Genomic DNA, 15408 nt, shown 5'->3' on the forward strand with positions numbered 1-15408 from the left:
GCTTTTTCAAAAGGCAGGGGATGATTATTTGTATTAATCTCTCCTAGAAAATATATTCTCGTTTCTTTTGTTTCAGCCTTTCTGTCTTTCGCTGAGATGAGATTTGAATTGAATTGATATGTTATTGGATCCATGCTTTCATTGATTTTTAGGTATGCAGTGCTTGGATTGGAAGTGGTGTAGTAAGTGACCTTAATGACCTCCGGCGTGTTCACAACCTTCTTGTCTCTTCTTTGGACAAAGTACAAACAGGAAAAGGGTCTTCCAGCCAGCTGTATAGAGAGAGTGCCACTACGATGGAAAAACTGGCAGTACTCAAAGCCTGGGCAGAGGTAAATGTTTAGCAATTATCATCTAGCAATTAGTTATTCTAGCTTTCCTGTGGCATTCAGTGCAAATGCTTTGTAGTTCCCTGCTGTAACTCTCTTGATTTCATAGCATAGAAATGCAGCCAAAATTAGCTAATTAACAAATTCACACTTGCTTGCTCCTATTACAAGCAACATCTTTTTTGTTTAGGTTTTAAGCATAAAACAATTACTTGAGTGATAATTGGAAGATATTCAGCCTAGCTGAGTACTTCCACTGGCAGAATGGGGGAGAAAGATATCACCATTAGTTCTCTTCTTGCTAGCAGTACTCAATTCCAATTCTGAGTCTGAGTCTGTTCCATAGGGTTGGATAAGACACTGAAATAGCGACAGTGGTTTTTGAGGTTGCACAGAAAGAATAATTATTGCTTAAAGTTGTGGCCATTATGATTCACGCATAGGTTCTATGTTAGCTCCCTCAATTTAAAAGCTTCTGCTTCTCTTCTAATTTGCTTCAACGAGAGGTACCAGCTTCATCTTTTATTTCTCCAGGTGTCCAGCTGGTCAATGATTAGTCTCCAATGTGACATTACATTAGGAGTCAATATTTCTCAAGGCAGAAATGTCAGTTATGTCAACGATCAACAAGCAGCTGAGCTGCACAGCTCAAAACTGCAAGGCCAAAACACCATTAAAATGTAGGAAATGTGGTGAAAATAACTTTCAGATTTAAACTGCATAAACTGTCATGTTGACAGAGCGAAAAAAGCTACTATAACGTCAACATGTTTCACATTGTTAGAATTGATATGGCTCCTAGTTTCCAGCTTGACTATCTCGACCAGAGTAGGTCGAGCTATCTGGCATGTACTTCCGAACAGCAGATATTTTGAAATAGCTCAGTCTTTTCTCAAGATACCATCATTCATGCAAAGTTTGCTCCCATTACTGGAATTATGATAGGCACTACAGATAGGTCTCATCCAGAGAACAGTAAGATCACTCTACTGATAAGTTGCATGCTAGTGCAGTTCCCTAGAACCTAGTGACTATATGTCATTTTGTGCCTTCTTTTGTAGCAGCTATGCACACTTTTATGGTAGAATAAGGCAATGTATTGGCTGGCTTCTTGAGGCACTGGCAATGACAGTGCAGAAATGGAAACATCATGTTTTAGTCCTAGTCATCTGCTTCTCTTACTGGGGTACCCTAATAATAGGACACATAATAGTACATAATCGATAATAAGCTCTGCACCATCTATGTTAACAATTATTCTTCCCTGTTTCAGCAGAAGTGCTTTGGTTATTAATCTTTAGAAAATAAGTTCTAGCTCCAGTGTCTCCAAAGTTTCTTGTATTTATTTCCTCTTGTTTTTATGGATTCTGTGGATGTTACCAGAATCATTCAGGACAGATCTCATGCTATTCTATAGATGCTGCAAGGTCATCTTAATCAGGAGGCCATCAGATTTTCCCATTGCCAGTTTGATCTAGTGGTTAAGGCACCAGACTAGAAAATGGGAACCACGAATTCTAGTCCCATCTTAACCATGAAAGCCAGCCAAGAGATCTTGGGTCAGTCATTCTCTGTCTCAGCCCAACTCAACTCACAGGGTTGTTGGGGGAAACAGGGTGGAGGAAGGTGTGCATATGTTGACCTCCTTGAGTTATTTGTACAACTAGTAAAGGTTGGATACAAATAAATAGATAAATTACTCCCCAGGAAAATATTTGTCTCCCATCTAGACCAGATCTGAATAATTTGACTGACCATTTAGATGGGACTACTTTCAAATGTATGAATTAAGTTATGGTCTTTCAGCTAAAGATCAATTATGTGGCAATTTCAATAGCCCTAATGGATGGCTTTACTGTCTTTTCTTCACCCAATTATAATACGGTTTTGAAAAGGTTTTATCAAATTTGATTCTCCATGGTGTATCTCCCCTGTGTAACAGTTCTCTTCAGTATTATCCATGTTGGTATTGCTTGTTAGTCTCCAGAATATACCTTTTTTATTTTTTTTGACATGACATAGCAGAGTTTGGCACAACATTTTGTCTATGTCCTTCATTCAGGTGGGCCTTTGATTTTTTTCATAAGGACAAGATTGTTGTTTATGTAGATTTTTTTTTTGCCCAAAGACAAGTCTGAATTTGTGCCATGTTTTTTCAAACCCTATTGAAATGTCTTTCCCAGATTCTCAATCCTGAATGAACTATATGGCATCTTGTGTTTCTTAGAACTTATAGCCTCTATAAGGTGGTTACTTTCATAATTTAGTCATAGGAAAAGCACTTCATTTTATTTCTAACATTTTGCTAACTGACTCAGTCACTGCCAGACTTCATTATGATCTAAATAATATCCATATTCTGCTGTTCAGAGTTGATTGATAGTAAATCTTAAACCATTTTAGAGAAGTTTAATGTTGCCTGAAATCTGCCTTCCTCCTTCTGATTGAAATCACCCATGTTTATCAGCACTGTCCATTGGATGCACAGCTTCTGAAAGCTAGCCTATGTCCTGTATTGCACACTTCACTTCCCCAGATTATATGAACATGCTAATGAGGTATGCTGTATGTATTATACAGATTGCAATGAAGAATTGGTTACTGGTTTTTTCAGTTAACTCAAGTTCTGTAAATTTCCAGTCTGCTGCCCTCTATACTTAGGTTTGAATTTAGTTTATCTTCATGCTGATCTTTTAAAATTTGATCCCCGACTGGAGATCTTGAGAATTAAGAATAAAGACAGTGGTGGCAGGGGAGAGTCCTGCTTTTCAATAAAGTGTGTTATGGTATATTGTAGAGATCTTACCAAAATCCTAAGCTCCTTTAGGATTTCCTCTTATACATTTTCATTTAAAATTTTTAATACAGCTATTTTGAAAGTTATTTTTTTTTAATTTCATGGTTGCGGAGCCTTTAAATTAAACTGAAATATACTGCCATGATGTTTTAAGCCCATGTAAATTTCCTAAGAAATGTTAGAGTTGTTCATTTCTTCCACAGAATTTAATGCACACATAAAGCACAATTGGGAGTTAGCATGATATGGTATGCAAAGTTTTAAAATACATTGCAGGTACAGACTTGGTGGCTGATCTTAGGTAACGTTCTTATCTGAGCGTCTCTTCTCTGAATGCCAAACAGTCAAGAAAATAAGGAGTTATTTTCCTGGATTGTGATGAGAACGAAAATCTGAGGACTTGTAATTTGTCTGATGAAAAATGTAATTACTATTGTTTTTGTGTTAAGTCAATTGTTTTATACACTTTCTTTACAGTATATAATATAATGGTACTAGTAAAACTAATTCAGATCACCTAAATTCTCTTTTTCAAGTTTTTTTTTATGTTATCGGAGTTCAGCATGTACTCTATTTAATGATATGTAAGACATATTTTATCTTCTCTACACACTTAGTAATATGTTGCATGCGCTTTACCTAAAGGTATATGTTGTAGCTATGAAGATTAAGAAAGAAGCAGAGACCAAACCAAAGAAAGCGGCAAAAAATGGAGGAGATGATGACGATGATGATTATGGCACAGTAGATGAACTGCCGCCAGATAGTCTGATAACACTTGTTCAACCAGAGCTGCCCACTCTCAGCCGTCTCTGGTTAGCTGCCCTCAAAGACTATGCCCTTTTGACATTACCAGCTGAATTTGCAAGTCAGCTTCCTCCAGACGGTAAGGCATAAAATTTTTATTCAGAATCCAGTTGCAAAGGTAAAAAGCAGAAAATTCAACATTATACCAATTCATTTGCCTCTGCTGCCCTTTTTTGACATGATAGAACATTGCAAAAAATTGGTCAAAAGGATTTGGGCCAGGGGTGGGATGCTACCGGTTCTGCCTGGCTCCATAGAACCGGTAGCTCTGAAGAGCAGCGGACACTGAACCGGTTCTGTGTTTGCTGCTGTTTGGCCCACCCGCCCGTCCGGGCTCTTACCTGACCTTTATTTCCTGCTTTTTCAACCTCAGCTGCTTTGTGCGGCACAGCTGAGGTTGAAAAAGCAGGAAAGAAGTGGCTTTCCAAAAGTTGCACACCTGTGCAAAGCTAAAGGTTTTTTTACATGTGTGCGCAGCGCGTGCATGCAAAAACAAAACATAGTCACCAAACTGGTAGTAACACCAGTTGAATCCCACCACTGATTTGAGCGGAGAAGGGAGGTGCAGCAAAAATATTGTTCCTAATTCCTTCTAAACTGCCATTTATGAGTTAGTTACTTAGCACTTGCATGTATCAGCAGTACGTTTATATCATCTCCCTTTTAAGTATAGTGCTTTGAAATTCATTTTAGTCATGTCTTAATCTTCAAGTCCTCATGCCTGAAGCAGTTTGGTAAACATAAGTGATACCAATAGTTCAATGTTTCTGATAGTTCGACAATCATTATGATATACTGGAATCATATTAAGCAGCCATGTCATGAATCCTGTCTTTATATAAGCTACAGCTATTTGTGCAATATCACTAATGTCCCCACATGTATTAGTAGCCAACCAAAATGCTTACATTTACAAAGGTTCTGTTCCAATGTAAAGGATGGATATCTGGATATCAAGCCATTACTTAATTAGAGCCTTTGATCAGCCACTTCTTGCCACAAGACTTCTCACAGCACTTGTTTTTGTAATGTACTTGAATTTGCTTCTTTTTTTGCCTTGCTTAGCCACAGTGGAACTTGCTAGGTTCTGAGGCTTTGTCTGGCTTTTTTTATGGTTCTTAGCCTTATTCCTTGGGACTGCTTATTGACCCTCATTTGTGCCTCATGGCTCATCCCAGTTTCTTCATTCCAAATTGGTCTTTCACAATCTCAGTAAAGGGGCTGCTTGATTTTTCTACTGGTTGCTTGCAAACTACTTAGCAGTCAGAGCAAGCTTGAGAGGTCTGTGAACAATCATCCACTGTTGCAATTGAGAATTTGGCGCCATCAGCCTGCAGGCAACAGTTGCAGCCATTGGCACAATCCAGGCTCCACTGAATGCTAGTAGTACCGTTTGTAAAAGTACTCGGAGATAACACTGTTGGACCCTGGTGCTGTCCAGGGTCACTTTGAGGAAACTGGAGAGCCAGCTTCTAATAATGGATTGAGATTGTAACAGAGCTACACAAGCCAGCATGAGCCACATGCTGTGAAAAGGCGAGACACTCTATTACATACCAAGCAAGATACTTTTGAGGAGAAAGCTGCCACACAAAAGCTGTTAGGAACTTTGTGTCTGGACTGACTCAGTGAAAATATTTACACATATGCTGAAATCCCCAATTATCTAAAGTGGGTGTGGGAACCATGCAGGAGGGGAAACCCACCTGTATTGTTAAGATCCCCTTGACTTTGGCATGAGTCAACAGAACTGTGTAAGTTTTTGAGAACAGCATGATACTGTAGTGATTTTCCACTGCTGCCTTCCAGGGTGTTTTTTTGATAGCTCATGTTAGCTTATAAGCCTATAAATATATAAACTATCTCCCATCCTAGAACCAAGGCAGTCCAGCTTTGTTTGTCTTCTAAATCCAGACAAGAAGGATCAGGTGCCTCTGTGTCTTGAGTGATATATTACAAACATGTATTAAAATTATACTATAATTGAAATTGTCTCTGTCCCTTATTAAAGTGCATTATGATTCTTTTTACAGGGGGAGCATTTTACACTCCTGAGACTATTGATACAGCTAGGCTGCATTATCGGAATTCATGGACCCCAATTTTACATGCAGTTGCACTATGGCTAAACAGTACAGGGTTTAATGCCTGTGAAACACCAGAAGATGCCTCAGCAGCAACACCTCCACAAAAGCATGCCACACCCATTATGTTAAACCCAGCGTCAGAAACGCCACCTTCCACCAAAACTTTGCAAGAAATAAATAAAGATAGAATGCATTTGATTTTAGGTAATGCTTTTCAGTCTATTACAGAAGTCTTACGATCACAATTGAGCCCAAAATTTAGGTTGCTAGGTGAGAAGTGTATTGAGTGAGTTTTACCCCATTTCATGACTTATCTTGCCACAGTTGGTAGGTGAATTACTGCAGTTGTTGAATTAGTAACTCAGTTGTGAAGTGAAGCTGGTTTTCCCCATTGACTTCACTTGTCAGAAGGTCGCAAAAGGTAATCACATGACTCAGGGACACTGCAAACTGTCGTACATGTGAGTCAGTTGTCAAGCATCCAAATGTAAATCACATGACCATGGGGATGCTGTAACGGTTATAAATGTGAACAATGATCCTAAATAACTTTTTTCAGCGTTGTTGCAACTTCAAACAGTCACTAAGTAAACTGTTGCGAGTTGAGGACTACCTGTAGTGTATCCGTTGTTTTATCACACATTACCAAATAACAGGATTGTTATTTTTAGGTTTATGGCAGTAGTAGAACAGAACCATTCTAGCTTCAAAAATACCCAGAGCTTTCTTTATAGTGCGTGAAAACACTGTCTTGCTGAAACTAAAAACTCAACATTTAATATACAGCTTCTGCATGTACAAAACTATTAGGACCCGTACTTCATCTGTGCCTTAAAATCTTCAAAAAATACTATTTCACTCCTTATAAACTTAAAGTAATTTGCTCCCCAGGTGTTAGTATACAGTTTCTATGTTCTCCTCGACCAGAAGAACCTGTCGAACATGTCATGTCCTGCTTGCAAGCGGTGCACACTTTACTTGATTCCTCTTGTGCTAGAACCCATATTGCAGAAGATCAGGTATGTGGCAAACAAATGATTGTAGTCCATTAAGCATGCAGAAAATTGAACAGATTATTTCAAAATGAAATTAAAGGAAAATGTAATTTTCATTGACTGGAAATGCTTAGTGGATGTCTTCCCTTATTGTTCTTATTAATAGCTATTAAGAAAAAAAAAGTAATCAAATAAGTCATTATTTTGGACCTCCAACAATTAAATGCTAACCAAGACATTAAAAAAAACCCAATGAAAAGTAATGGTTAAAGATAAACGAGTAAATCAAAGCATATAGCAAGGAGAAGCAGAGGTGGTTCACTTGATTCTTTTATCCAAAGCAGAGAATATATTTAATTTTGTTTCTATTTGGAAGTTGCATCCAGATTTGTGCTTGCAACGGGAAAAAAAATGAAATTTTAATTTTGTTTTGCTGATAAGATAGGCTTGTTGCTACCGAAATGGCTAGTATAGAATGTTGTATAAAAGTAAAACATTGAATATTGTTATCTTTTACTCTGCTAAAGAGAGTTGGAAGTCAATGCCTTTTTATTTCTTTTTCCCTCTTTATTCGATATTTTCTTTTTTCTCCCCCCCCAGTTTTTTTATTACTTTTTTAAATTTCTCTTTGTATTTTATACTTTGATAAATGAATAAAAATGTATTTTTTTAAAATGGAAAAGAATATTACAAATATCATTTTTGAAGCTCTGCTTACAATTAATTTTTTAAGCTACTTGGCGTCGAACTTTTGAGTGTGCTCCATCGACTCTTGTTGACCTGCAATCCTCCTTCAGTTCAACTCCTAGTTACAGAAGTTGTGCAACAGATTATAAGAGCTGCTCAAGATCATTTACAAGAAAAAAGAAATACATTGAGTAAGAAATACCTGTTGTTTTTCATGTTACAGATGTCCAGATTAGAGAAATAATGAGACAGGCTATATAAAACTGTCTTCTTGACTCCTGTATTGGCTTAACTGACCAATGTCTGCAGTGGTCCTGGATGCTCATTTTTGAATTTACAAAATATTTAAAATACGTCCAGGTACATTTGCAGGATTAAAAAGAAATATATTTAATAAAATACTTTTTACTCTGAAAAGCTGCAATATGTCATGTATGACGTTTTAAATTTATTTGGACTTGTGTATGTCAGCTAATTAAAATATAGATTTAATAGCATCTATACATAAGTTCAAATTTAAAATAAATTAAGAGAAAAGAGTAGAAAGTAAAAAAGTTGAAAAACAAACCCAGATCACTGCCAAGTTATAAGCCTGATTTGGAATTCTAAGGGAAGTTGTTCATGAGAAGATTTGATGTCCTCTCATGATTTTTGTATCCTATATGTGTTTAACTTCATCGGTATGAGGTGAATTACTATATAAAATATAAGAAAAACAGTTGAAAATGTTGAAAACATTTTTATTGTTCTTTTTGTCAGAAAATAAATCTGTCACATTTAACTTTGTATGTGCAGGTTTGTGTATATTTTTTTTGTTATTTGCTTGTTTTTTTAACTTGCAGGGGAAATAAGAATAAAAAGCTTTTCTTAATGGAATAATGTGATATGCATTGATGCAATTTATGATAGAAGCAAAGAAAAAAAAGGTGGGGTCTTGCAGTGTTTATCTCTTACTGATTTAAAAGGGAATGTATTCATACCATCTCATTTTTTAATTTCCATAGTAGCATAAACTTCTGTGATATCTCATCCTGATTTTAGTAGTTTCTATAAAAAAAATAGAAAACAAATGCGATCTGTAAGCTTTTGACTACTAATGAGTTTCAGCTGATTGCTTCATTTAAACTTAAGGTTTTAACATGTACATTTGGTAGCATTTTCTAAAATGTCTGCCATGAATTTCATATTACTATATTATTACTCCATATTTTTTTTTGTCTTTCTTAGATGAAGAAGATGCGAAAGAAAAAGACAGTAACTGTGGGCTGGGTGAAGGAGGAGACAGTGGTGGTCTTGTGCCAGGAAAATCTCTTGTATTTGCTGCTATGGAACTGCTAATGTTTATCCTTGTGCGACACATGCCACATTTGAGCACAAAAATGTCAGATTCTCCAAGTCATTCTTTCAGCAAAATCCAGCTCCCAGAAGAAAGTGCTCGTCTCGTGGCTGCCACCGTTGCCATCCTGTCTGATCTACCCACTCTTTGTTCCCCAGCTGGTAGTATAATAGATCTTTCTTAAAATTTAATCAGTGGGTTCCTCAAAATGTTAATTTAAAAAAACCCCACATTTAAACAAAACAAAGTGCATGTAGAGTATTTAAGGGGGCAGCGGGAGTTCAGGAAGTGGTGCTGCATATGACACTTAATAATGGACAGAACGTTGCTTGGTGATAGAGTGGACAAAAACAAGCATAAAAATTTAAAACCGATTTTAAGATGTGTTTTAGTTTAGTTTAGTTTATTGTCACTGCACCTTATACATCGAAATTAAATATCATCTTCAGTGTACATTATGACTATGAAAATAAACACAAATACACATCCTGCATATTCTATATATTGAATTGAAAACCCTTGATATTTATTCTTATTCTATGGGCCTTTGAGACATTTGAGTAGGCTTAAGTTTGTCTTTTCTTTTTTAAGAGTCCCTAAATACCTTCATTTCAGTTCTGGCATTTCCTTTTCTTTAGGACAATATTTGTTACACCTTAAAAAGGGGGCATTAACATTCACTTCCTCCTACTACTTCTCCATGACATATCTTTTATGTACATTTTTTGCCATGTGTCCACTTTCCTGTATTTCTTCATTGGTTAATATTTAATAGGACTAATCAATTATCTGAATTGGTCTGTGTAAGTGCGTGCATAATCATTTAGTTAGCACCTCCCTAAATCAAACACATCTTTCCAGCATTCTTGCATAATCTCAGACAAAAGATGTAGTTTCTTTAAAGAGTTGCTAACAAATGTATCAATGCACCTTTGAAATCATACTGGATAGGGTGGCACTGCCTCAAACAGACTCTGTGTACAATATGGAGGTTCTCCTGGAGCCACATCTCTTGCTTGAAAAGAGCAGATGGCAGCTATGCCAGATCCTTTATACAATTCCATATTGTATGCCAGTTGTGCCTATTCCTGGACCTTTACAGTCACTCATGCCCTGGTCACTTGAAAGAATTGAATGGATTACTGTAATGCGCTTTACATGGGGATGCCCTTGGAGAGCATTTGGAATCTGTAGCTGGTAACTTCATCAACTTCATCAACATGAAGTTATATGTGTTTCTCAATCAGTGCATGTTATACCTCTGCTCTCCAGCTACAGTTCAGTTCAAGATGATGATTGTGACCTATAAAGCCCTATATGGCAGCGGTCTCCAGCTTTTCTGGTTTTGTGGACTGAGGGGGGAGAGAGGATGATAATTCCATGTGAGTGGTCGGCAAGCGCACACAACTCCATTTGTTCAAGTGGCTGGTATATGTGCCTATCACGCACCAAATGGAGCTGCACGCACATGCTTGTGCACTTGCTTACTGTGTGCACAAATGGAGCTGCATGCACATATTTGAACAGGCCACGGCCCAGGGTTGGTGACCTCGGCTCTGTGGCATTGAACCTGGTAATTTGAGAGGCTGCCTCTCCCCAGTAACATCTACCCGCTATCAGGAGAGGCATGTTACAGGTCCCCTTCATGAAAAAAGTTTCATTTGACAGGATCCAGAAAGAAAGCTTTTTATGCCATGATAAAAAGGACCTGTGGACCATCATTGCCCCAGACAATAGGCCCTAATTCCCCCTCTCTCCCTCCAACCCACCTTTAGGAATACCCTGAAGACATGGCTCTACTGCCATGTCTGGAAACATGGCAATAATGGCGAGTGTTTGCAATGGCTGTGTTGAGCTGATGACAATAAATTCTGCCCCTGATCATGATTTTGATTGATTATGGTTTTTATATATTTGTATATTGGTTTTGTTAACTTGTTTTACTGGATTGTTCGAGTGTTGTTTACCTGTTGTGATCTGCCCAGAGTCACTTAGAAGAGATGGGTAATCAGACAAATTGAATGAATGAATGAAAATTTTCACCAAAAGAGCCCAGTACCTTAGTTACTCATGAATACTTTGCTTCTGGCATTGATCATACCTCTTATGCATTCTGAAAGTATCTGGTTTATGTTTATGTTTTAGGATCTATGACTATATTGCCCACTATCCTCTTTCTAATAATACAAGTGTTGAAAGATACTGCTGTAAAAACTGTGGGAAATCAGGTCCTACCACCAGTCAGTGCAGCACTTCAGGGACTGAAAAATATAGTAACCCTTCCAATGACCATGAATGAGAATATTCATAAACAGTGGACAAATCTTATCCGCAGCACCCTAGCCTCAATCTTGGAATACTCTCAGCCAGGTAATTTTCATGCTATCACTGGAGCTCTTTTGTAAAAAGAAGCAAAGCTAGTGGTTTGCATTAGGAAATGAATCTGGTACAATTATGTCACTATACCGCATGTTTTAGATTTATAGAACAAAGTATGGAAATCAAGGCAAATAGTATTGTATTCACAGTTTTTGATGGAACAGAGTTCAGAATCTTCCTTAATGCCTAGAGTATTTAATTTTTCCATATATGCTGAAGGAATTCACATGTATATGAAATTCTGCATTTCATTAAGCGAGAGTGATTAATCAAATTCAGCAAGTGTTGTAGAATGTCACTTTTAAACATTCATATTGTTCAATTCACTCAAAGCTGTTTTTTCACAAAGTTAACAAAATATGTTCTTACTGTCTTAGGACCACTTTCATTTTCATTATACCATTATTATTTAATCATAAAATATATATTTGGATAGATTTTAAGGATAGAATCCTTAAAAGATTGTTATTTTTGAAATTAGGAACATTGCATATTTATCAGCATCTTCATTTTTGAAAATAGCAGTTATATTTCCCTGTTCCAAACTCTATTTGGTATAAGTTTTCAGCATCTTTTTGGCTTTTTCCCCCCCAGAAGCCTCCAAGCCTACTTTAGATGAAGTAAGTATGCTTACTGCGATTACACTCTTCCTTTGGTCTGCAAGCACTGAAATAATTGGAGTTCAAGCATTGCAAAATGGCTGCATTAACAGATTTAAAACAGCATTGAATTCATCTGATCCTTGGGTGAGTAAGTCATTTAGCTTTTATCCATTAATATATTATTTTACATATATGTTATTGTCAGTACCATATCATGATCAGATTGTTCTCTGGCCTTGAGTTCTTTGCAGCAGCTTCCCATAGGACCTACAGGATTTGATCAGTTTTCACAAACAAATACAGGTTCCTTCTGGAACTAACAGGTTCTAATAGATGCTAATATTGGACCCTTTTAGTTCCAGAAGGCACCCGTATTTGTTTTTGAAGCTCTGATGCATGGTCTAGCTGCTGCCTAGAATAATTTTATTTTAGAATAAAATAAAATAATAAAACAAATTAAAAAAAAAAGATTTCTGGTGTAATGCTTCGTTAACTTGACATACTTACCCTAAAAATTAAAACTGAATTTTATTTTTTATAATTTAATAAAATTAGATACTGGAGGATTAGAATTTTTTTTTTAAATGACAACCCCATTTATCTGAGAAAAACTTCTGTCTCCATTGCGACAGTTTTTTTTTAAGTTTTTTATTTTAACAACAAACAAAACAACATAAAACGTACAACATAAAACATAAAAACATCCTTCTTCATAAATTTACAAACAGTGTATCAGTTGGTTTACCACTTTTTTTTGTGCATCCATTTCCTAAACGCTAACATTGCAACATTAATGTTAATGTTGTTGAAAAAGGATCATATTGGATAGAATGCTTTAGATGAGAATGTGTATTTATATTATTTATAGACTGTATTTATAGGTTGAATACTATACAACCTCTCCAAAAATCCTTTTTACTATGACTAGTTAGGCTTTTAAAAAAGCATTTCATTGAATCCAATGAGATTAGACTTGTATGTATCATGAATGAAGTATGCAATTGTTGACCCACAGAAAGATAAGCTAAAGAAAAGCTTTCATAATGGAAAGGTTTGCAAGTTAGATAATAAATGTGGATCCATTGTTACAATTTTATTTGCCTTTTTTCTTTTAACATTATCTGAGTGTGATATTTTATGGCAAATTCTTACTAACACATCTATATTTATATATTGCGGTTAGGTTCAAGCCAAATGTTACCATCTTCTACTTTCTATATTTCAACATACAAACCGTGCTCTCTCTACCCCATATATACATTCCCTGGCACCAATAATGGTTGAGAAACTGAAAGGTGTGGAGAAGAACCGTCCAAACAACAAAACAGAACTCTTAGCAATCCAAGAGGGAATTAAAGTTCTTGAAACACTGGTTGCTCTCGGTGAAGAGCAGAATAGTAAGTACCTTGATTGTGAATTACCATACTTGTCTTGTTAGCATGCAGTAAAAGCTTGAAGCTTTCTTGGAAACAATGGATTAAATATATTTCACATTGTATCACACATTTGGTTAAGTGCAGCACTTAACCTCTCTTTCCTAAATTCGAGGCAGTGATATTCCAAGGGTATTGTGCAATATTCTGACTGGAGCCATCTAGAGCAATTAAAATTCTGGGAAACAAAGTTAACTGGAGCTAGATCATTCTAACGCTTAGCATCTGCTCTGTGAGCTATTTGAGGAAAAACAATGTCCTTTGGATTTTAAGGATACCTATTAATCAAATCAGAAAAAAACCCCCAAAAGATTCTAGTTTGCAGTATATTGCCCTAAAACCTAGAATTTCTAATAAATAATTTCTATGTAAGAGTTATCATGTTTACAAATTATCATCCTGCTATAGAAATGTAGTTAGATGGGTGGATATACCCTTTTCATTTAAATAGGTGTATTTGTCTTCAAATGCATGAGACAACTAGGCATATATATACATATATACTGAAGAGAGCCTCTCCACATTCTTGAGAAAACATCTCTCTGTGGCAACCGATCTGAGATATGAGGTTATGATATTCTAATTCTCTTATCCATGTGACAGATTCAAATAGCATATCTATAAAAGTCACCTCCTCTTCAGTATATTGCTAAATGTAGTTTTATTCTATAAATATCTCCATGGTAACCAAGCATTTTAGAGAAATATTTTCTAGACTAGAACTGAGCACATTACTGAATGATGTGAAGGCCCTAAAAATAGTTGTTCTGTTCTCTACCACTGGGCATTTTTAAATATTATCAAGAAGAAATGTATTGTCATTATTTGGGGGATTGTTTATTTTCTAACAGTAATATATCAACATGCTGAAGATATCCTACATTGTCACTCTTGAATTTTAATTAGTTTAACTGATTTCTTTTTTCCCCCCTCAGGAGTACAATTGCTTGCTCTTCTTGTCCCTACACTCATATCTTATTTACTGAATGAAAATGCCTTCTCTTCTGCATCCCTGGTATCAAAAGAACTTCATGAATTTGCTCTCCAGGATCTCACCCGCATTGGACCCCTTTATCCTCTTGCATTTAAGACAGTAATGGGAGCAGCTCCTGAACTGAAAGCACGACTGGAAACTGCAGTACGAGCAAGTCAGGCAAGCAAAGCAAAGGCAGCTGCCAGGCAACCACCACCCACAGTACATTCCACGCCAACAATTAAACTTAAAACTAGCTTTTTCTGATTCTTGTTGGAACAATCATAAAACATGAAGAAATACATCATTCCTTCTGTGCTGCTGTATATCTCATACTCTATTTCTCATTGTTTGTCAACAGGCTCTGCATTAGCAATGTATGTTTCTAGGGGATTGTTGCATTACGGTTTGAAATCTGCGCATTGCAAAAAGATGTGATATCTGGATGTATATAGATTTTTATGAAATGGAGTAAGCTGACCATCTGAGGTTGTGTTAAACTGTCTCATTTAACAATGTATTTTATGTAGTCTTTGTCTTTCTTTTTAGAATCTTGAGTTCTCGTTAATTCTGAAAGTTGGGTATATATTTTCCATAGGCACTATCTGTGGAATCTTGTGAACTACACTGCTTCCCTATACAGCATTTTAAAAAGGAGCAACAGCAGTATATCGGTTGTCTCAGTGAAAGCAATTTGAGGTGGAATTTAAAAATAGTAAAATATAGTCTTGCATATGGTTCTCCAGTAGCTTCTACTACCTCTTATCCAGCTATAAATGAAGCACCTAAATTTATTCCCTTTGTGCATCTAGTTATTAAAGATTCCCAAAGTACAGGATCATTTACTAAAACATTGCTTACATTTGGAGAAGAGACGACAATCCAGTTCTTCTAGTGTACAAACATTTTCTCTCAGACTTAGAAATAATTTGTAGGGCAGCGCCATTAAATTATGGCTAAATCCTTCTCATTTGCCCCACCCC

General features: G+C 36.3%; 1 protein-coding gene across 4 annotated transcripts in view; it reads left to right on the forward strand.

Moving 5' to 3' along the window:
* The window catches only part of HEATR5B (HEAT repeat containing 5B), a 45784-nt gene extending 30812 nt beyond the window's left edge, over nt 1-14972 (forward strand). For all 4 annotated transcript variants that reach the window (XM_026695490.2, XM_026695488.2, XM_026695489.2 and 1 more), the window contains 10 exons: nt 153-332; nt 3772-4012; nt 5967-6224; nt 6912-7039; nt 7749-7893; nt 8930-9199; nt 11184-11408; nt 12012-12163; nt 13203-13416; nt 14388-14972. In XM_026695490.2, coding sequence (XP_026551275.2) covers nt 153-332; nt 3772-4012; nt 5967-6224; nt 6912-7039; nt 7749-7893; nt 8930-9199; nt 11184-11408; nt 12012-12163; nt 13203-13416; nt 14388-14692 — 2118 coding nt within the window. In that variant the 3' untranslated portion in view covers nt 14693-14972. The remainder of the gene's footprint in view (nt 1-152; nt 333-3771; nt 4013-5966; nt 6225-6911; nt 7040-7748; nt 7894-8929; nt 9200-11183; nt 11409-12011; nt 12164-13202; nt 13417-14387) is intronic.
* The last annotated feature ends 436 nt before the right edge of the window (nt 14973-15408 follow it).

This window comes from Pseudonaja textilis, chromosome 1 (assembly GCF_049901715.1).
Source record: "Pseudonaja textilis isolate UNSWEBS1 chromosome 1, rPseTex1.2, whole genome shotgun sequence".
Taxonomy (NCBI): Eukaryota; Metazoa; Chordata; class Lepidosauria; order Squamata; family Elapidae; genus Pseudonaja; species Pseudonaja textilis.